This window comes from Nothobranchius furzeri, chromosome 9, assembly GCF_043380555.1.
Source record: "Nothobranchius furzeri strain GRZ-AD chromosome 9, NfurGRZ-RIMD1, whole genome shotgun sequence".
Lineage (NCBI taxonomy): Eukaryota > Metazoa > Chordata > Actinopteri > Cyprinodontiformes > Nothobranchiidae > Nothobranchius > Nothobranchius furzeri.
The window spans coordinates 35,970,555-35,992,506 of NC_091749.1; the positions used below are offsets into that span (position 1 = coordinate 35,970,555).

General features: G+C 41.4%; 1 protein-coding gene across 1 annotated transcript in view; it reads left to right on the forward strand.

The window, feature by feature from the left end:
• The window catches only part of LOC129164784 (uncharacterized), a 34,334-nt gene extending 25,761 nt beyond the window's left edge, over positions 1-8,573 (forward strand). Inside the window, exons 17-20 of the mRNA XM_070554822.1 lie at positions 33-2,097; positions 2,740-2,925; positions 3,006-3,053; positions 8,193-8,573. Of these exons, the coding sequence (XP_070410923.1) occupies positions 33-2,097; positions 2,740-2,925; positions 3,006-3,053; positions 8,193-8,437 (2,544 nt within the window). The 3' untranslated portion in view covers positions 8,438-8,573. The remainder of the gene's footprint in view (positions 1-32; positions 2,098-2,739; positions 2,926-3,005; positions 3,054-8,192) is intronic.
• The last annotated feature ends 13,379 nt before the right edge of the window (positions 8,574-21,952 follow it).

Genomic DNA, 21,952 nt, shown 5'->3' on the forward strand with positions numbered 1-21,952 from the left:
AAGTACATAATTTTCTTGTTTTATAATTCCAGGAAAAGGAGCTATTTGAATATTCAGCTGGCCACTCATCAGACAAGGACACAGAAGTACTGCCAGAATCGCATGACATCTCAGACGATCAGTGTAATTCAGATGAGGACTATATACCAGATTCTGAAGATGAAGATGAAGATGAAGATTCAAAAGTTTCACTTTTGTCTAAACAGTCTACTGTTGGACAAAAAGAAAGAAACCTGGCAATACTTGATACTAATATGATTGAGGAGTGTCACACAATTTCAGAACCTGTACCAAGCCCATCACAATGTTGGCCTCCTATTTGCAGAGATAAAATGGGTGACAACGCAGCTGGAACATTAGGCCCAGCCACTTCTCTTGAAGACAGAGTCTCACAGAAAAAACTGGAGGGTCAAGACAAGCAGGAATCCACTCTACAAATGAGTAACAAAAACTTTTGCTTTGTTTGTGGTAAGCCACAAAGCAAAATCGCTCGTCATTTAAGAACCCACAAAGATCATGCTGAAATAGCTTACGCCTTTTCGCTGCCTGATGATTCCAAAAAACGCAAAGTCCTTGTAGAAAAAATGCGAAACAAGGGTAATTTTAGACATAACACAAAGGTTTTACAAGCTGGACAAGGACCTTTGAAAGTAAAGCGAATGCCAAAAGCTAAAGTGGAGTCTAAAAAGTTTATTCATTGCATGTACTGCCAGGGTATGTACATTCGAAAGGATTTGTGGAGACATGTCCGTAGATGTCCCTGTAAGCCAGTAAATGAAGATCCTAATGAAAAATGTGGAAGAACCAAAGTACTGGCTTTGGCTATGGCTCAAGAATCGACAATGTGTCAGCAGATTTCAGAGGGAGTTTGGAAACTCCTCAGTGTCATGAACCAGGATGATGTAGCATCAGTTGTGAGAAATGACCTTACTATCATTCAGTTTGCCCAGTCACTCTACAACAAACATGGAAAAGACCCTACCAAGTATGAGTACATACGACAGAAACTTCGTGAAGTTGGACGTCTCTTGTTATGTCTGCGCACCGAATTCTCTATACATAATCTAGAGGATGCTGTGAAACCTGCAAACTTTCAGAAAGTTGTGCAGGCAATAAAGACTGTGGCAGGATTCAATGAAGAAACATGTTCATACCAAATACCAAGCCTTGCATTGAAACTAGGACATACATTGCAGAAAGTCTGTGACATCATCCATTGTCGAGCGCTAATAGCAGAAAGTGAAGAACTGATCAGATCTACAGAGGTTTTCAAAAAACTATACAACTCCAAATGGTCTGAGTTAGTGTCCCATACTGCCTTGAACACTCTGAGTCAGGCCAAGTACAATAAGCCACTTACCTTGCCATTCACAGAAGATGTTCAATGTCTTCATCAGTACCTTAAAAAAGCTGGAGAAACCGCCTTTTGCAACTTGTCTGAGAAGGCCACTCCCAAGACTTATGGAGAACTTGCAAAGGTTACTCTTGCACAGGTGATTGTGTTCAATCGTAGACGAGCAGGAGAAGTTTCAAAAATGCACTTGCAAGGTTTTCAGAAGAGAGATGACACAAAGCTCCATGAAGATGTTGCCATGGGGTTGTCCAAGGTTGAACAGAAGCTCTGCAACTATTTCAGTAGAGTGGAAATCATGGGAAAGAGAGGCCGGAAGGTTGCAATTCTTCTCACACCAAAGGTGGTGGATGCTTTGTCACTACTGACCACTAAAAGAGACGATTGTGGTGTTAGTCCCACAAACCTCTTCCTTTTTGCAAGACCTACCTCACAGAGTCACTACAGAGGACAGGATTGTTTGCGTTTTTATGCAAACCAGTGTGGGGCAAAGCACCCAGAGTTTCTTAGGTCAACACACCTCCGGAAACATGTTGCCACACTCTCACAAGTCTTGAACTTAAAAAATAATGAACTTGACCAGGTTGCAGACTTCTTGGGTCACGACATCCGTGTTCACAGGGAATTCTACAGATTACCAGTTCCAACTACACAGTTGGCAAAGATTTCCAAGCTGCTTTTGTCTATGGAAAAAGGACAACTTTCCACTCTGCAAGGAAAGTCTCTTGATGACATTGATGTTGAAGGTTGGTAATGAAATGATCTTATGGAAAATAGTGTCTTATTTCAATGATTAAAACCTACCCCAAATCACCATATCTTAATGTAAATAAAGAAAAAAGTTTTGTTTTTAATATATATATATATATATATATATATATATATATATATATATATATATATACACACACACGTGTAGTGTATACTATATTTGTGATACCTTAACTTTAGTCGGATATCTAAGGACTTTTGAAGTCTTGTATGTAGTGCTTCAAATTTTAGACCATCATTTTGATTTCATGCAAGACATTTAGGACAGAAGTAGCTCAGGATGTTGAGTGGGTAAAGAAGTATTTGGAGGATTTGTATGACTGATCCCGGATCCCAGCAAAGAATTCAGCAGTTTTTTCCAAAGAGTTTAAAAATGGGACCCAATTATTCCCTATTTAACACTCAGATTTAAGGGTTGGATTCGAGGGTTAAACCACCCATTGGTTCATGAGTGCAGCCACTGCTGCAGCTCATCGCTCCCCATAGGGATAGGTCAAATACAAAGATTTAATTTCACCAGTGTGTGATGATGACAATGGGACTTTAACACGCTTTGTAGTCCTCTAACGGGCTATACAAGTGCAGGTTATTCATCACTTAAATTTTTATCTTATCAGATGAACTTGCATTGAGTGACACTGAAGCGATGGAAAGTGAGAGTGAGTCAGACGACAGTGAGTCTGAGAGATCGGCACACGAATTTCGGAACACTGTACTTGTGGAAGCTGCAGACTCTACACCAACTATGCCACAGATGACGCCACAGAGGATGCCACAGACTACCCCTGACACAGATAACATTGGTAAGTTACATCTATGCAATAGAACTGTGTTTCTATTATAGGACAAGCATTTTTGATGTTTTGATATCTTCTCTTGACAGGAGTTGTGTCAACATCCTCAATAGAGGATGCCAACCAAACTTTGGATGGTAAGACACCTTTTAGTTTAGAGATTGTATGAATCAAAGTGCTTACAAATTTTAAAGCTGTTGTCATGCCAACTGTTCAGTTGCTAAAACCAAAAATAGAGTGAGCAACACAGCTCTGTACATTTTCAGTGAAGATCTGTTTTCAGCTATCCCTTGACTTTGAGCACTCCCTCCTGTGACTCCCTCAACCAGGGGGACTTCAATGCTCATGTGGGCAACAACAGTGAGACCTGTAAAGTATGGTTAGGAGGAATGGCCGCCCTGATCTAAATCTGAGCGGTGCCATCATTGGCTTTCATGATGAACACCATGGTCAGGCATAAAAGTCTACATATATGCTCTTGGCACTAGTAAACCGTAGGTCGCAGTTCAGTTACCTCCAGGCGGTGGTACCTTTCAATTATTTGTGGACTCACTTGATCTGCGGTCTCATGTCTTAAACACTCGCATGAAGAGAGGGGCAGAGCTGTCAATTTACCAATAGCTGGTGGTGAATTGGGTTCGATGTTGGGGGAGAATGCCAGTCATACCTGGCAGGCCTAAATGTATTGTTTATTTTTATGTATTTAGCAGATGCTTTTGTCCAAAGTGACTTATAATGATGGTATACCAGAATCTCCTCAAAGGATATATGAACATATGCTGGAAACATCTGGAGGAATATTGAGTCAGAGTAGGCTGTGGCAGTAGGGTTGCCGCTGCCTGTCTTAGCAGCAACTCCTGAACTTGCTTAGAGATTAGGGATGCTGTCAACATGTGTCAACAACGTGTGCGTTTCATCCAGACACAAGAAAGCTCTTAACGTGGAATTTTTTTAAGCAATTTCATTCATAGACCAGCTCACCAGATCAATAGCTTTATAAAAATCTGAAGTTTTCATTAGAAATGCAAAGAAGTGCTATGGCAGTCAGACACGACAAAGAGCCTTGAAAAGATGAGTAGCGGTGGAGAAGAAATAACATCTGCACACTTCAAGAAGCAGAGGAGAAGACCATATTGGATGTCTGATTCTACCACTAAATGATCTTTCCATGGTCTACACAGTGAAATTCAGTGGGTTGCCAAAATTCTCTTTTCACTCATTACCTACAGGCTACACTCTGCAATCCCGCTATAGCCGATCAGTGCCCTGACCGGTAACGAGATGGCACCTGTGCTTGGAGTAGCCAGTTACCAGCCACATTTTCAAACTTTTCTCTACTAACCCTGTCTGTGCAATCCTCTTCAGTAGTGTCCCGACTACCATGTCATATCATCTCCAGACTCTCTTTATCCTTGCGTTCGTCTGTGATTACCCAAGACGCACAGAGGATCTATCTTCCATTATGCTTACATGCACTCTGCTGGCCCTGAGCCAAACACTCATTTTAACCCAAGTGTTTCCAGAGATGTTTGCCTGATCCAGGGGAAATGTTGGAGGAAATGGGGTAAACGAGCAGGAATCCATGTGAGAATGAGACTTTTTAAGCGTGGGTTGCCTAGAAAAAAATTGCCTGATCTTCTAGCTTCCTCTTCTCTGTTTGTTGACCTGAGCACCACTTACTCATTCCCGCCAGGCAACAAGGTGGCAGTTTGTCCATCCATGTTTTCTAAGGTCTGTGGTAAATGGCCTGTATTTGTCTAGTGCCTCTTGGAGTTCTGCAACCCACCAAGGTGCTTCGCAACACAATCAGTCATCCCCCATTCACACACACATTCACACACTGGTGGGGATGAGCTACGATGTAGCCACACCTGCCCTAGGGCGCACTGACAGAGGCTGTTTACCTTAATTCTTCAGTGGTTTCTCTTCCTGTTCCCTACAGGAGTGGATATTACAAACACCGTAGATCTAACTCTAACTTGCATCCACTCAACATCAGCTGTATCTGTAGATGCTGATTTCTCCACATCAGCATGACTTTATTAAATACCTGCTCCATTAACAATAAGTCCTTCCTGGTTAAAGATCAGATTCTCTCTATAAACCTGGATTTTCTGATTAGACTAAGGTTTAGCAGCAAACATTTGATTATTCTGGCTCTGATTGAACCCTGCCCGTGTGCTTATTCCTTCCTTGGCCAGCTGTGTGGTTCTGGTCAAGGTGGAGGCCTAGCTATTGTTTTTAGAGATAATTCTTCTTGTATCTCCACAACCTCAGGCCCCTTTTCTTGCTTTGAACTGCAGCTAATTAAAATCGGGCATGACATGTTTTACTGTGCTGTAGTTTATGGTCCATCTAGTTCAAACAGTTCTTTCAGGAGTTTAGTGACTTCCTATCCTCTATTGTAAAGCTGTCCAGACTGGTGGTTCTTGGTGATTATAACATTCACATTAATGATGCCTCAGACAACCTTGCCAGGAGCTTTTCCAGCATCATGGACTCACTAGCATGTTTCTGGCTTCACACACACACACACACACACACACACACACACACACACCAAGGGGCACTGTCCAGACCTTGGTTTTTGGGGTGACGGTGGCACAGGAGTTAAGTGCTTGCCCTGTAATCAGAAGATTGCATGTTCGAGGCTTGCTCAGTTTGTTGCTGTCATTGTGTCCTTGGGCAAGACACTTGACCTTCCCTTGCCTGCTGGTGGTGGTTGGATGGACCGATGGTGCCAGTGCACGGCAGCCTCACCTCCGTTAGTGCGCCCCAGGGCAGCTGTGGCTACGTCGTAACTCATCCCCACCAGTGTGTGAATTTGTGTGTGAATGGGGGGATGACTGATTGTGTTGTATAGCGCCTTGGGGGGTTCCAGGACTAGAAGACGCTATATTAAATACAGGCCATTTACCATTTGTTTTTACCCTGGGTCTAAATGCTGACATTGTCTCAATTTTTAAGGGCACAGCTAGCTAATTACCTGCCGCTTTCTTGTTCATTTGATAATGACCCAGATTCTTTAACTACTCACTTCAACAAGCACTGCCTCTCCATTCTGGACCACATTCTCTCCTATCAGAACCAGATCAGTTCCTGCAGTAAACCCTAATTCCTGGTTTAATAACAGCCTGAAGTGCCAATGCAGAAACATTTTGCGCCTGTGGAAGAAAACTAGTCTCAGCGACAATCTGCTACATCTAAAGAATCTTGTGATCTCCTAGAACTCTGCAGACAGAGATGTGAGGGTTACCTATTTTTTCCAACCTGGTGTCCTAGGACAAAGGAAATCCCAAGTTGTTTAACAAAATCAGTCTTGTAGCGGCCTTGAAGGACAATAGGTCTTCAATTATAATGTTATAGGACTGTATCAGCTGTGTTTGTGTGTCATTTTCATAGAACAATTGATTCCCGGAACTAATTGAGAAAGCAATATGAAGTCAGGTCAAACTTACCCGCGGTCCAGCTTCTCAAGACATCTTTTGACTGCATCCTTGAATTCTCAAGCTAAGATTGCCAAGCTAAAGATACTGGCCAGAACCAAAATTCCTTTGAATGGCATGTGTAAATAAGTATTAAAATCTCAGGTGAAAAATGTTTTTGGATTTTCACAGCTGGAATTAAAATCTGATGTTTTTGACTAGCGTGGCAACAACAGAAACTAGTTTCTAAGCAACGTCTAAGCCCGGGGCAACTGGTGATGTTCAAGGAGGTCTGCAAAAACGGCTATTGAAAACAACCCCCAGGTCTGGTGTTTCTGTGTTAGTGTTATAGCAGAGGACAATGTGTCATCAGTCAGATGTAGCTTTAGAAGCCTCTGCTGGTCAATCGGATTTATTTCTCTGTGATATGGCAAAAAGAACGGATATTAGATTACCGGAGAAGTTCAACCGAACTCCCAACCCTACTAGCTGGATATCACTACCGGAGGTGCAGACATGTTTTGAAACATTTGACCCAGAAGATCAGTGACCCGGTTTGGACACCGGGGATGAGTCTGTTTGTCTTCAGAACCAAACTCGGTGCAGTTTGCTTATTTTTGTTAAACATTTCATTTATGTGCTCCATTGGGTGCTCTAAGCTGAAAAGCTCTCAGCTGGTCTTGGCTCCATGATACTGTCTCAATATAATTCAATAATCGACAGATAATAAACTAATTTGCTGCTAGTTTTACCGCTGCATGTTTATGTTTTTAACTCTGGAAAATATTTAACCGATAGCTTAACAGAATTAATCTTCCTGATGCTGGAGTAACTCATTAGTTTGACCCGTTCTTTGCAATCCAGGATAGCATGGAAATTCTACCAGTCCCAGGAGGATTTATTGTTGAAATATTGGGATCATTTTTTAGCTCATGTCTGTGTGTGTGTGTGTCATAGCTTTCCCAAATTACGCGTTTTTCCTTAAACCTGCTGCACACAAGGGCAAAATGCTGAGCAAATGGCGTCGAATGACTGTTTGCTTAGCAGATACCTCGCTGTGTGTGCCTAATTTCCTCTTGAGTTTTTTTGTCTGAGGTGAAAATCAAACCGGTTTGATAATTTTCGCTTCACAGGGAGTAGAAACTCACCTTGTGCACACAACGTGAAATGCCGCCTGAATTGAAATATTCTGGTGGCCAATCAAAGCGTGTTCTCTGCTCACATGATTAAAAGATGTATTCAGATGCAGCTCCCTGTCTGTATGTCAGAAAGATAAACAAAACGGTACCTTTTGGATTGATGGCCCCACCATATCTACTACCTTCTTGAAGGATTTAGGATCCAGGCGGCGGTACTGTCAGAAGCATTCTGGGATTGCAAGGCGCATCTCTTAAAAGTTGAATGGTATAAACTCCTTGCCTGGCCCTTCTTTCCAGGCACCATACTCATATTTTCCTAACCTTGAAATGACAGCGGCAATGAAACTTCATCAACAAAAAAAGTAGAAGCATTTCCTCCTTTCCCACCTCTGTGTCCATTTAATTTATTTTCTGTCATGCAGATGGGGCTTCCATCTTGGAATCATGTGAGCGGAGAACTTGAGATTGTTATCCACACCTTCATCTCCTATTAGGCTACTGCAACTGGCTTTTCACGAGTCTGAGCAAAACCTCCCTAAACTTTATTTTGGAGTATCCCCTAACGCACATTTGTATATATTATATCTTTTATCTCTATTTACAGTGATTTTGCCAGAGACATCAGTTTGTCTTTGTCTAAATCTGTGGTAGTTTGTAATGGCAGTATATTACTTATTGTATGACAATAATGCCTTTTACCTTTGTTTTGCAGAAAAATCTTCTAACCAAGAACTCAGAAGAGGACCAAAGAAACCCTGGTCTACTGCTGAAGTTGTTGCTGTAATGCGACATTTCAAAAATCACATAAGTAAAGGAAAACTGGCCTCTAAAACTGAATGCAGCCATTGTAAGTTGGTTGAGGGCCCTGTGTTAGCCAACAGAACTGTGCAAAATATAAGGGACTTTGTGAGAAACCGTGGCATAGCTGCCAAGAGGCAAGCCCTGAAGCAAAAATAAATCAGTCACAGAAGTTTTTTTTTTTTTTTTTTTTTTTTTTGCATTGAGATGGTTCTTGCTGGTATATTATGTTCACAAATATTAAGCTAGCATTTAATTTCATTAGTTCAATGCAAAGATTCTAAAACCTGGTGCTCCAAAGAGTGTACATTATTTTTTTCCCTAAGATTGTTTAGCCTATTTTTTTTATTTATTTTTTGTTCATGATTGTTAAAACTGAATGCAACATTTGTACTTTCTTCAGTGGTACAAGATTTCATTAGCTCACTACAAAGATTGTAAACACTGATGCTCTAAAGAGTGCACTTTACTTTTTTTTCTAAGACATACGGCAGGGCAATTATTGTTTCAATTATTGTTATTTGGTTTAAACCATGTTCTATTTTTACCTGATGAATAAACAGTCATCAGTGATTTCTGTTTGTCAGATTGATTAATTATCCCCATTTAAAGGGCTTGAAATGAGATGCAGTTGTCCCTTTAAAGTCCCCTTAATGTTTATTTTGTTCTCATAAACCAGTTGTGTGTTTATGGTAATTAGATGGGCGGTACATGTGACATAATTGTCCCTTTAAAGTCCTTGTAATGTTCTATTTTGGTCCTTAAAAACCACAAAACAGAAAGTCCATACTAACCACAACAGTGTCAGGGTGCTGTAAAAAATGTTGTGTAGGTCATATTTAAGACCTAAAGTGAGCTAAAATTTTTTCAGATTTTTTGCAGTGGTTTTATCTTCATCCCATTGGTCTAGGACCTTCGGAAAGGGTGGTCCATGTAAACCACCACCGGGCCTGTTTGAGAGAAATGTCTGGCTATACCACAAAAACCAGTATGTGTGTGTGTGTGTGTGTGTGTGTGTGTAAAACAAATTTCAGGCAGAGAAAGAGGGTGCTCTTATTGTTTGACTTTCAGCTCATATTGGAAGCCTTTAAAAAATTAACAGTAACAAAATATTTCACACAAAAAAAACTTCACAGTGGACTTTTATTCTATTACAGTGTAACGCTATCTGTTGTTGTATGTTAAAGAACCAATTCATATCTGCAGAAAACCAATCTGTAACTGCCTGAAAGCTCAAAATGATGTTTTTGAAGCTCCTGCCAGGGTTCTTGCCTCCTCTGTTGCATCTGTAAAGGTCAGAGGAATATCTAGCATCCAAGAACTGATTAGATGCATGACGTATTTTTTTTTTTTTTAGTTTTCATATTATTCCATGCTTCACAGACGAAGAAATGCCAATCTTGTTGTTGGAAAAAGATATACAGGAATAAATCCTATCATGTGAGACAAAATAAAAAGATTGGAGATGACCCCAGGCTGAAACTTGATCCCCAGTTGGCAGTTATCTCAATGATAAGGACGGAAAGGTGTGATTGATGACTGTTTGTTTATGTTTGCTATTTATATGATAATGCTTCTTCTTTTTCCTTTGAAAAGCATGTGAATCCGCTCAACTTTTTCTGCTCTGGGAGATTTATACCTTAGATTAAAAACAGCTTGAAACATCTGATTACATCTGACAAACTACTAAAGAGAAAAATAACATTTCCATTTGTTGACTTTCTTAATTCCTGCATTGTCAACAAGACTTTCCTGATTCACGTGTGATCTTTTTCTTTATTACCCTAGACATTGTTGCATCAAAAGACTAAAAATCACATTTTTCCTGCCATAACACTCTCATTATCCTTTTGTTATCATCAATGCAGCTGATCATTCATAGATGTAATGAAAACTGTTGCGCTTAAGTAACTCTGTGGTAGTGGGAGGGCAACTTCATTAAGACGAGAGAGCCAGAGCTCACAAAGCAAACATAGACATGAGTGAAGAATTGTATTTTCAGTAACAAACACATTGCTTTGCATGCTGTAGTTTGAAAGAAAAACCAAGACAAAGTAAGAAAAACACAATGCTGTTTCAAAAAGCACAAAAACATGAAGCAATAGAGTTTTAAAGGACTGAAACACAAACCAGTCAAGATAATTCTCTGAAGGATTGCAGTTTCTTTCTAAAGCTTCTGGTTGAATGACAAGGTGATGGCACCTTAAAGACTCAAGAAAAAGGCTTACAGGCTGATTGAAAGAATAAAAGGTAAAGCAAGGTTGAAAAAGCCACACTTGTCATGTTAATGACAACAGCAATATGTTACACTGTCCAACACATTCGTCATGATCCTGATGTCATTTACCAGAGTTGGAAAGAAAGAATGTCTCCAGCTGCAGAAAAGTTGAGATTTATGTTGATCCAAATGAGTAAATGTCATTTGACGTTGATGTGCTTTGTTGTTCTTGTTGTACAGAGAATGTAAAAGAAAACTGTCAGATTTTTTTTTCTTGTTTAAGTCCCTGACTTGAGGCAGTTGGAGTGAACAAACTTCATGGAAGCATGGATTTAATCTCAGTTTGTGTATTATTGGTAGCAACAACAATAATAATAATAACATTTGCAAAAGGTTTCGGTCTATCTTGTGTTCAAATTGTGCCAAACTTCATTCTAGGCATGTCAGTGTTGTTTTCATGGAAAAGAGGGGGCTAGATCTACATCTCAAAAACATTATGTTGCCTAGGGCAACAGCTGTCACTAGCTAAGAAGCATTAAAAAAAGAAGAAAAGATCTTGTGGGAAGTAAAAAAGAAAACAACACTATTTGAAATAAAGTAACACATGGTATATAAAAATATTCTGAAATGTTGCAGCAAAGTTCCAGTCCCTAGAGCCATTTCCTTCCTATTTAACATGACTCACTGTAGACTTCTGTGGAGCTATTCATTAACAACAGTAGAGGGGCGCTTAATTCTGAGGCTGACATACAGACTGTCAGTCACAACACAGCAGCAAAGATTCTATTTATTACATACAGTATACGAACCGCTCCAGCAAAAGCCGGAGATCATGTTCTGATGAAGCCAACAGGACCACATCATCTGCAAAAAGCAGAGACCTGATTCTGAGGCCACCAGAACAGATTCCCCAACACCTTGGCTGCAACTCTTAATCCTGTGTCCATTAAAAGTTATGAACAGAATCAGTGACAATGGCTAAGTCCAACTCTAACCGGTAACGAGCTTGACTTACTGCCGGCAATGCTGACCAAACTCTGACACTGGTCATACAGGGACCTAAAAGCTTGTATCAGAGGGCCTGGTAGCCCACACTCCTGGAGTACCCCCCACAGAGACCCCCAACAGACACGGTAGAGCACCTTCTTTAAATCTACAAAACACAGAACAGGGGACTCCAACATGTCACTCTCGAGCAGGGGTGGACTCTGACCAAAATTCTGCCCTGGCATTTTTATGAACTGTTGGCCCGTTGGGGGTGTGATTGGCTTGGTGTGTGTGTGCTGCTCGCGGACTAGTCTCTATGCAGCCGAATGTGAGAACAGGGTGGTGGGTAGGGGGAGCTACCGGAGGCTCGCGACACACTTGAAAGTCGCTTGCCTGGAACCAGCCAACGAATCATCCTGCCTGAGTTGTAATTAACGATGGACGGTTTTTAAACTTGATGGCAAGCCGTCCCTGTTTTCTGTAATATCTAATCTAAAATGAGCATTTTGTGGAATTAAAATAAAAATCTAATGATTGCACAAATCTTTTGGCAAATTTATTTTACTGGAAATATGGGGATTAATTTCTCAGGTTGCAGGATCCCTGTTTCTGATCTCAGCGGCTGCAGCTGCAGGCGGATAAAGATGCACTTCTTTGACTAATTTTATCTTTTGAAATCACGAATAATGTCTTTTTATTGTTTTTATGCCTTAAATATTTCAGTGACAAAAGCTACTAAACCAGATTTGCCTGACCCATAAATGAATGTTATACAAATAAAGTAGGGCTACACAATATATCGTAAATATATCGTTATTGCGATATCAGCATGCACAATATGCATATTGCAAAGAACAGATAAATATCGCAATGAATGCTCAGCTCATATGTTTGCTCCACATAATGCATTCTGTCAATCAAACGGAAGCATGATGTTTTTTTAACAAATCAAATAGAGCTCTTCACCCATTTAGCCAAATGGGTGGGTTCTCATAGGTTAGATGCCTACCCCCAAGGTGAACGGCACTTAATTTTGATGGTTAGCCTGAGTTAGCTCAGCTAACCTGAGTTAGCTTTGTTCTGCTCTCTCTGCTGATTCTGCTTTTCCCGGGATCCACTGATTGCCTTTTCTTGTTCATTTTCGTTTTCCCTTTCCTCACAGATTGTGACCAGGTAAAAGGGGTTATTTCTGAATGTCCACCAGATGGCGCTGTGAGCAAGGACGGTAGCCAAGTAGAACAGATGCGTTCTGAAGGAAATGGAAAGAGGAAGCCATAGGTTGTCCGGTGACTCGTGCATGTGGCTAATAATTTTCTTGCTGTTTAAAAGAGGCTATATATGCTGATAGTTTGATACTTTATACAAAAATAACGACTCAATATGGCTTAAGAAGATGTTTCAGATGGATAGAGGTGGTGAAAGTTCAAAGTGGTGAAGTATTGGGTTTGATGTTTGCAGATTTCTGTAGGAACAGTAGGCTGTGAGGATCCATGGTCTGCTCTTTCATTTTTGAGTTTGTAAGTTCCAAAATCACAAAAAGGAACACAGTGCATCCTAACATTTACAGTGCTTAGTGTTTTGTGCTTATTAACTTTATTTTATTTTTTTATTGTATTGTACAGTGCTGCTTGGAGTGAGTAGCCTGCTGCAGTCAATGATTTTCAGTTGTAAATTGATCTTTTTCTAAGTGAGTATACTGAAATTTAGTGTATTTGAGCACTACTATGTTTGAATCCCACTTCTGACAACACCTCTCCCTGGGCTGCCACCTTACCGTGGTGGAGGGCGGGTTTGAGTGTCTCAATGATCCTAGGAGCTAAGTTGTCTGAGGCTTTCTACCTCTGGTAGGGTCACCCATGGCAAACAGGTCCTAGGTGAGGGCTCAAACAAAGAGCAGCCCAAAGACCTCTTATGATGAATTATATTAATGGAAACCGTGTTCCCTCACCTGGACGGGGGTCACCGGGAACCCCCTCTGGTGCTAGGCCTGGAGGTGGGGCACGTTGGCAAGCGCCTGGTGGCCGGGCTTTCACACATGGAGCCCGGCCGGGCACAGCCCGAAGAGGAAACGTGGGTCCCCCTTCCCATGGCCTCACCACTCGTGTGAGGGGCCAAAGGAGTCGGGTGCAGTGTGTGATGGGTGGTAGTCAAGGGCGGGGACCTTGGCGGCCTGATCCTCGGCTACAGAAGCTGCCTCTTGGCACATGAAATGTCACCTCTCTGGTGGGGAAGGAGCCTGAGTTGGTGTGTGAGGTTGAGAGGTTCCGACTAGACATAGTCTGACTCACCTCAAAGCATGACTCTGGCTCTGGAACCAGTTTCCTTCAGAGGGGGTGGACTTTCTACCACTCTGGAGTTGCTCCCACTGAGAGGCGCCAAGCAGGGGTGGGCATACTAGTTGCCCCCATCTTGGTGCCTGTATGTTGAGGTTTACCCCAGTGAATGAGAGGGTAGCCTCCCTCTGCCTACGTGTGGGAGGACGGGTTCTGACTGTGGTCTGTGCTTATGCACCAAACTACAGTTCAGACTACCCACCCGTTTTGGAGACCTTGGAGGGGGTGCTGGAAAGCGCTCCTTCTGGTGACTCCCTCGTTCTGCTGGGGGACTTTAACGCTCACGTGGGCAACGACAGTGAGACCTGGAGAGGTGTGGTTGGGAGGAACAACCCCCCCCCCCCCCCCCCGATCTGAATTCGAGTGGTGTTTTGTTATTGGACTTCTGTGCCAGTCAGGATTGTCCATACCTTAGGCCGCAGCTCGATGATCGACTTTGTTGTTGTTTCGTCTGACCTGCAGCCGCCTGTCTTGGACACTCGGGTGAAGAGAGGGTCGGAGCTGTCAACTGACCACTACCTGGTAGTGAGTTGGCTCAGAATTTGGGGGAGGATGCCAGTCAGACCAGGCAGGCCCAAATGTATCACGAGGGTCTGCTGGGAATGTCTGGCAGAGTCTCCTGTCAGAAGGAGCTTCAATTCCCACCTTCGACATGGGCATGGGAGGAGTTCGGTGAGACCATGGAGCAAGACATCCGTACGGCTTCGAGGAGATTCTGGTCCACCATCCGACGCCTCGGGGGGGCAGTGCCCTACCAACACTATCTATAGCGGGGATGGTGTGCTGCTGACCTCTACTCAGGACATTGTGGATCCGTGGGCAGAATACTTCGAAGACATCCTCAATCCCACCGACACGTCTTCCACTGAGGAAGCAGAGTCTGGAGACTTTGGGTTGGTCTCTCAAATCTCTGGTGCTGAGGTCACTGAGGTGGTTGAAAAGCTCCTCTGTGGCAAGGCTCCAGGGGTGGATGAGATCTGACCGGAGTTCCTTAAGGTCTGAATGTTGTGGGGCTGTGTTGGCTGACGCGGCTCTGCAATAATGCGTGGACATCGGGGGCAGTCCCACTGGACTGGCAGGCCGGGGTGGTGGTCCCCTTATTTAAAAAGGGGGACCGCAGGGTGTGTTCCAACTACAGGGGGATCACACTCCTGAGCCTTCCTGGTTAGGTCTATTCAGGGGTTCTGGACAGGAGGGTCCATCGGATTGTTGAACCTCAGATTCAGGAGGAGCAATGTGGTTTTCGTCCTGGCCGTGGAACACTGGATCAGCTCTATACCCTTAGGGGGATCCTGGAGGGTGCGTGGGAATTTGCCCAACCAGTTTACATGTGTTTTGTGGATTTGGAGAAGGTGTTTGACCACGTCCCTCAGGGGGCCCTGTGTGGGGTACTCTGGGAGTATGGGGTACCAGGCCCTCTGATATGGGCTGTCAGGTCCCTGTATGACCGGTGTCAGAGCTTAGTCCGCATTGCCGGCAGTAAGTCGGGCTCGTTCCCAGTGAGAGTTGGACTCCACCAAGGCTGCCCTTTATCACCGATTCTGTTCATAACCTTTATGGACAGGATTTCTAGGCGCAGCCAAGGTGTGGAGGGTATCCATTTTGGTGGCCTGAGCATCAGGTCTCTGCTTTTTGCAGATGATGTGGTCCTGTTGGCTTCATCAGAACGTGGTCTTCAGCTTTCGCTGGAGTGGATTGCAGCCGAGTGTGAAGCAGCTGGGATGAGAATCAACTCCTCTAAATCTGAGACCATGGTCTTGATATGGAAAAGGGTAGAATGCCTTTGGGTCAGGGAAGAGGTCCTACCCCAAGGAGTTTAAGTATCTCTTTGTCTTGTTCACAAGTGAGGGAAAACTGGAGCGTGAGATCGATAGGCGGATTGGTGCAGTATCTGCGGTGATGCGGGCATTGTACCGGTCTGTCGTGGTGAAGAGAGAGCTGAGTCAGAAGGCGAAGCTCTCAATTTACTGGTCGATCCACTTTCCTACCCTCATCTATGGCCATGAGCTTTGGGTAGTGACCGAATGAACAAGATCACGGATACAAGCGGCTCCGAAGAGTGGCTGGGCTCTCCCTTAGAGATAGGGTGAGAAGCTCTGTCATTCGAGAGGGGCTCAGAGTAGACCTGCTGCTCCTCCACATCGAGAGGAGCCAGTTGAGGTGGGTCAGGCATCTGGTCAGGATGCCTCCTGGATGCATCCTAGACGCCTCCCTGACGAGGTTTTCTGGGCATGTCCAAACCGGGAGGAGACCTACAGGTAGACCCAGGACACGGTGGAGGGACTATGTCTCTCACCTGGCCAGGGAACACCTTGGGCTTCCCCCGGAGGAGCTGGCCCAAGTGGCTGGGGAGAGGGAAGTCTGGGCCTCTCGCCTTAAGCTACTGCCCCCGCGACCCGACTCCGGATAAGCGGATGAAAATAAATGGACGGATGGATGGATGGATGGATGGAGTATCAAATAAGATGAGCCGGCTCCTGTCATTGACTTCATAGAGCTGACTCTTCGCGACCGACACATCACTAACAGCTCAGATTTAAGTTGATCTGTGAGAAAGACCACATGACCAAACCTTCAAGGTCAATGTCCACAAATACAAACAGGGAAGAATTAGTGGCTTTTGCTTATGCTTGTCATAAGCATCTATTTGATTTGTTATTGAAGTATAACATATTTGCTTACCTCCTGCATTATTCATAAAGCTGGATGATACATCTTAGGCTGGAAATAGACTTTATACATATATATATATATATATATATATATATATATATATATATATATATATATATATATATATATATACACACACACACACACACACACACACAATGTCACTGCTTCCACATTTTTCCAAAATAATAGATAAATCGTCTCAAGGTTGGATAAATTCATTGAAAAAAATAATATTTTAAATAATGAACAGTGTGGATTTAGGACTTAACATTCAACAGCAAGGGCAATGATGGATTTAACAGACAAAATATCCACAGCAATAGACAATAAAAACTACTTCGTTAGTATTTTTATTGACCTAAAGAAAGCTTTTGACGTTGTTGATTATTCAAGGTTACTTCAAAAACTACATCTCTATGGAATAAGAGGGGTGGCTCATCAATGGGTTTAAAGTCATTTAGAAAACAGAAAACAATATGTTCAGATAAATAACATTAAATCAGAAGTGCGAGATATTAGTTATGGATTGCTACAAGGGTCGGTCCTTGAACCTAAATTGTTCAACTTGTTTATTAATGACCTGGTGAATGTGTCTGAGCTACTCAGTTCTGTTTTGTTTGCGGATGATACAACATTGTTTTATTCAGGGTCAGATATTAATGAAGTAACACAAGTGATGAATAATGAACTGATGAAAGTTAAAACCTGGCTTGATAGAAACAGATTAACACTTAATCTTAAAAAACTAATGTTATTTTATTTAATGACGGGAGAACATTGATGTATCATTAAAAATAGGCAGCATGGAAATTCAAAGGGTAAAGGAGACCACATTTTTAGGAGTAATGATTGATGAAGCTCTAACCTGGAAATCACACATTGGTTGTATAAAAGGTAAAGTGGCCAAAGCCATTGCAGTATTACATAATGTAACATTTTCACTGAATAGCACAGGGCTGTAATCATTGCACAATGCACTGATTCATCCATATTTAATTTATTATGTAGAAACCTGGGGAACTGCATATATAACTTATACAAAACCATTATTTATTTTGCAGAAAAGAGCATTGAGAATTATTAACAATAATCACAGTAGAGTTCCATCTAACCCGTAATTATAAAATAAAAAATAATGAAATTTCATGATTTGGTCGACTGGAGAATATTGTATACAATGCATAAAGCTAATATAGGTTCATTGCCAAAAAAAAAATTCATTGATTGATTGAAAAGAGGGAAAGTAGTTATATGCTGAAGGGAACAGCAGCCTTCAAAAAAACCAGATTTATAACCAGAATGAAGGAAATGAGTATTTCAGTGAATGGTGTGAAATTATGGAATTGCCCGGACAGAGAAGTGAAAGAGTCAAGAATGCTAAAAGTGTTTAGAGAATATATTAGATCAAGTGTGTTGGGTGGATATGAATGTGAATAATGCAAGTGGCTATAATTGAAATATGGACAAGGAACATGACAGAATGAACTTTGAGGAAATGCATAAAGATAGTTTTGTTACTTTTGTTTAAAAAAACAGGGGGGGGGGGGGCAGAAATAATAACATTTTTTTCTTCCATGTGCTCCCTTTCATTCAAGTTGTATTGTGTTTATATGCATCTTGTTTATTTATCTGTCATATTTTTTAATTAAATGAAATAAATATGAGGGGGAATATATATATATATATATATATATATATATATATATATATATATAATTTGTGCATTTATTTATTCAGGCATGATCTATGACTGATTGTTAAGACTCTGTTGCAGAGCTCAATTCCAGTTAGCAGACACATACAAATTAATTAATAAACATGGAATGAATAAATTATACATTATGCTCATGTTTTAATTAGTCCAGCACATAAAACACTACCCAAGCATACACGAGTCTGATTTATGTTGCATGTTGTGTGCTGGACTTAAAAAGTATTTCTTTGAAAGGAGAATGTGTGAAGCTACAGAGAGTGTGTTCTATATTTTCAAACAAAACAGTATTTTACAATATTTTGACACCACTGTTCAACCTCAGCATGGAACATCAGCCGAGGTAGTACCTGAATAGATATCAGCATCATTTATGTGCGACAGCCTGTGATAGAAAACGGAGCCGTACCCTACCACTGCACTGAACCATATCATGAAAAAGAAAAGCTGTAAGTGGTTGATTTCTATGATTATTTTCATGGTATAATAAAACTAGCAGCCTATAACTTTCAAATCTTTGGTTCTGTTCACTCAGTCATTGTTCTTCATTCCCTCTGAGTACTGTGAGTTAAAGCAGCCTGTTATGCTCACATTCTCTAGAGACGCCAAGAAATCTGGAGGGCACTGACTTTGCCTTTTGGCAGGACGTGTTTAGTCCCGCTCGCCTCCCCTTACTTGATCAAATTTCTACTCCGATACTTGTCAGTCATGTTGATGAGTTATCATCTCTGAAACAGCAGCTTCTCTGAGGTTTCTGCCCATTCTGGACATTGGAGTAACAAGTAATTTGCCTGATTTCGTGGCTTTGCTGACAACCTGCAGTGTAACACTAGTGTTAAACTTGTTTTAGACCTTTTGTTTTGACAGTGGAGCATTTCACCTCCACAAATCAACAAGAAAAGAACTTTCTTGTACAAAATCACCAGCATTAAATATTTTATTAATCAATACAACTTCGGTAGGAATCAAGAAGCTGGAGTTAGCAATGAAAACTCATCAATCTTCTTTTTAATATTAGGCTATAAAAATGTTCTCAGGACTTTAGATCTAGTTTTGACGATGAGCTTTGGTGTTATGTTTCTGCAAAGATCAGACAGGATCTTTTAGAGATTAGGATTTTTTTCTGTCTCACTTCATACTCTCTGCGTTAGACATTAGCATTCTTTCCTCTTCATTCTGGAAATTGAGCAATAAAAGAGGCTGGCTCTTGTGCTAAGGTGAGCTAAATCACCCAAAGGGAGTAGGCTGTTTTCCAGCATTTCATCTTCTAGCTGGAAAGTCCCCTATGAAACATTTCAAGGAAGCGATGTCCTCAGGACACGTGATTTGCATTTAGGTGTGTTAAGGTGAACTTTTGTTCTCATTTTTTCTCAGAAATTCCTCTGCAACAATAAAACGTATTTATGGTGAGTGTTTTTGGTGTTTTAGGACGAGCTTGTCTTTGTAAATTAACTATCATGTTGAAAGATAACTTTTTTACTTCTGTGTTTGTCCAATTCTCTCACTCGATTAAGCCAACAGGTTACTTTTTAGTGATGTGATGGAGTTTGTCACAAGTTGGCAATTTATTTTAAAATAACAAAGAAAACATCTAATAACATTTGTTGGATGAATTGCAGGCTTAGGACTGTGTGGGGATGCAGTTGGTAGCACTGTCGCCTTGCAATGAGGAGGTGTCGGTTCAAGATCTGCTCGGGTGCAAGATTTGCTCGGGGTCCTTCGACTGCCGATGACGTCAAAGTACGACAAACCCACTCGGACAAAATACACTACACATCTATACTGTTGGAAAGAATTTAGCAGTTTTGTTATTAAAATAATGTTTCTTAAGACGTAAGTTTGTGTTTATAATGGTATTTGTAAAATAAAACACTATATTTTATTCATAATGTTGAACTCCTCTTTGAGCACATCCCTTGAAGGATCATAGGTATTAGCAACACCTGTGAAATTGTATTTGCAGGAAAGAAGTGTGTCCCGTTTATTGAAGTATTTTGTGTTTAGAGTTTTTGACGTCTTGTCCATGCGTAGTTCAGTTACGCTCATAGCTGCTAGCCAAAACTCTGGAGTTAAGTTTTCTGACTTTACTAAAATACCTGTCTGTTCTTATTTGATTGATGGTAGTTTTACTTTCTATTAGACTCCAAATGTAATCATTTGGCACGTTTCTAATTCATAATTTGTAATAATGTAATCGGTGATATTAGTATTAGCATTCCTATGGGTTTTTCCACGTATATTAGCATTGAGCTAACCACTCGCTGCCAAATTGCAGCCTTTGCGATTAGAAAATCTCCTTTTGTCACATCGCAATTTAATTGCACATGCAGTTAATCGTTCAGCCCTAATGTACATGCAGCTCTATGCTAAAAGTGTATCTTCAAAGAGGTAATGATGGATTTCTTTGTAAAAGTTGTCCATCTTTCCAACAGAAAGATTTGCCTGGACCAACGTAACGTGATAACAATGTAACGTGATTATGTAATTCCGTAAGGTTCATGTTCAGCCAATCAACTACTTTGACGTCATCGGCAGTCGACGGACCCCGAGCCGATCTTGCACCCGAGCAGATCTTGTACCGACAGAGGTTTCAGGTTTGAATCCCAACTGCAGCATTTCTGCATGTTCTCTCCATGTACTGTGGGTTTTCTCTGGCTATCCTGGTTTCCTGGTCAGATGGTGAGTACAGCTGGATTTGCTACTCGAATTAAGACTGGAGAGCACAAAACTTTAAAAATAAGGAGGGGCGTACGCACACACAGGCACACACAAGCACACAAGAACACACACACACACACACACACACTTAATTTACAGCACAACATCACAATTTATGCGTCTTGTAGCAATAAATATAGATTTATATCTATATTTCAAATGTGGCGTAGATTTAGCTTGTCTATAATCTGTTGGCCAGCGGCTCCAACAGCCTTGGGTTCCTGGCCCATGGCCTTTTTGGATTAAATGATGCTGGCTCCCTGGTCGGTCAACATCGATCGTGGAAAGGAAAGGGGAGGATGTGGTAATCCTCGATCGTGGCTGGACTTTTCGGTTCCTTCACCTCTGTGGCCTCGAAAAGTGGAATTCAGATCGCGGGCCCAAATGATCCCAAACGGAGCCGGATAATCAAACTGTTCCAAATTGCTTTTACTATTACTGTGAGAACTCGACCAAACACGCAGACTTCCGGTTTCCTGTAGGAAGTCAAAACAAAACAAACGGAGTTGCTTCTAAGTTTTACCGTAACTTTTGAGAACTAATTACTTGACAACTGTAAAGCACCGGGTTCTGTTGTTGCTGGGCCCAGATGGAAAAGCTCAGCAGAGGTTCGCTTAAGGCATCTTTTTTCTTTGTTCTTACTTTGCCGACACGAGGTTTGCACTGTGACTTTATAACCTTCTTGGTCACACCCACATGTATTTCACTCATTAACCTCTGGACACTGGATGGCACTGTGGCTCTTTCAAATAAACTCTACCTTCTCAAAGATGGAAAGTCCATGATCATAATTTAACACAGTTATTCATATAAAGCCTCAAAAAGTATAACTTTAGCATCAATGTATTAATTTAAACGTGAAAGAATAAAATTAATGTCTTAAAACTGAACAGTTTTACCATTAGCATGAATTTTAACTGGAGAAGCAAAAATTGGCAGAGGTTTAACATAAAAGAAAAAACACAAAACAAGCAGTTAGGTTTGTAACTGATAAGATTTTAAACGTATTTTTGGAACACCTTGAAATTTAA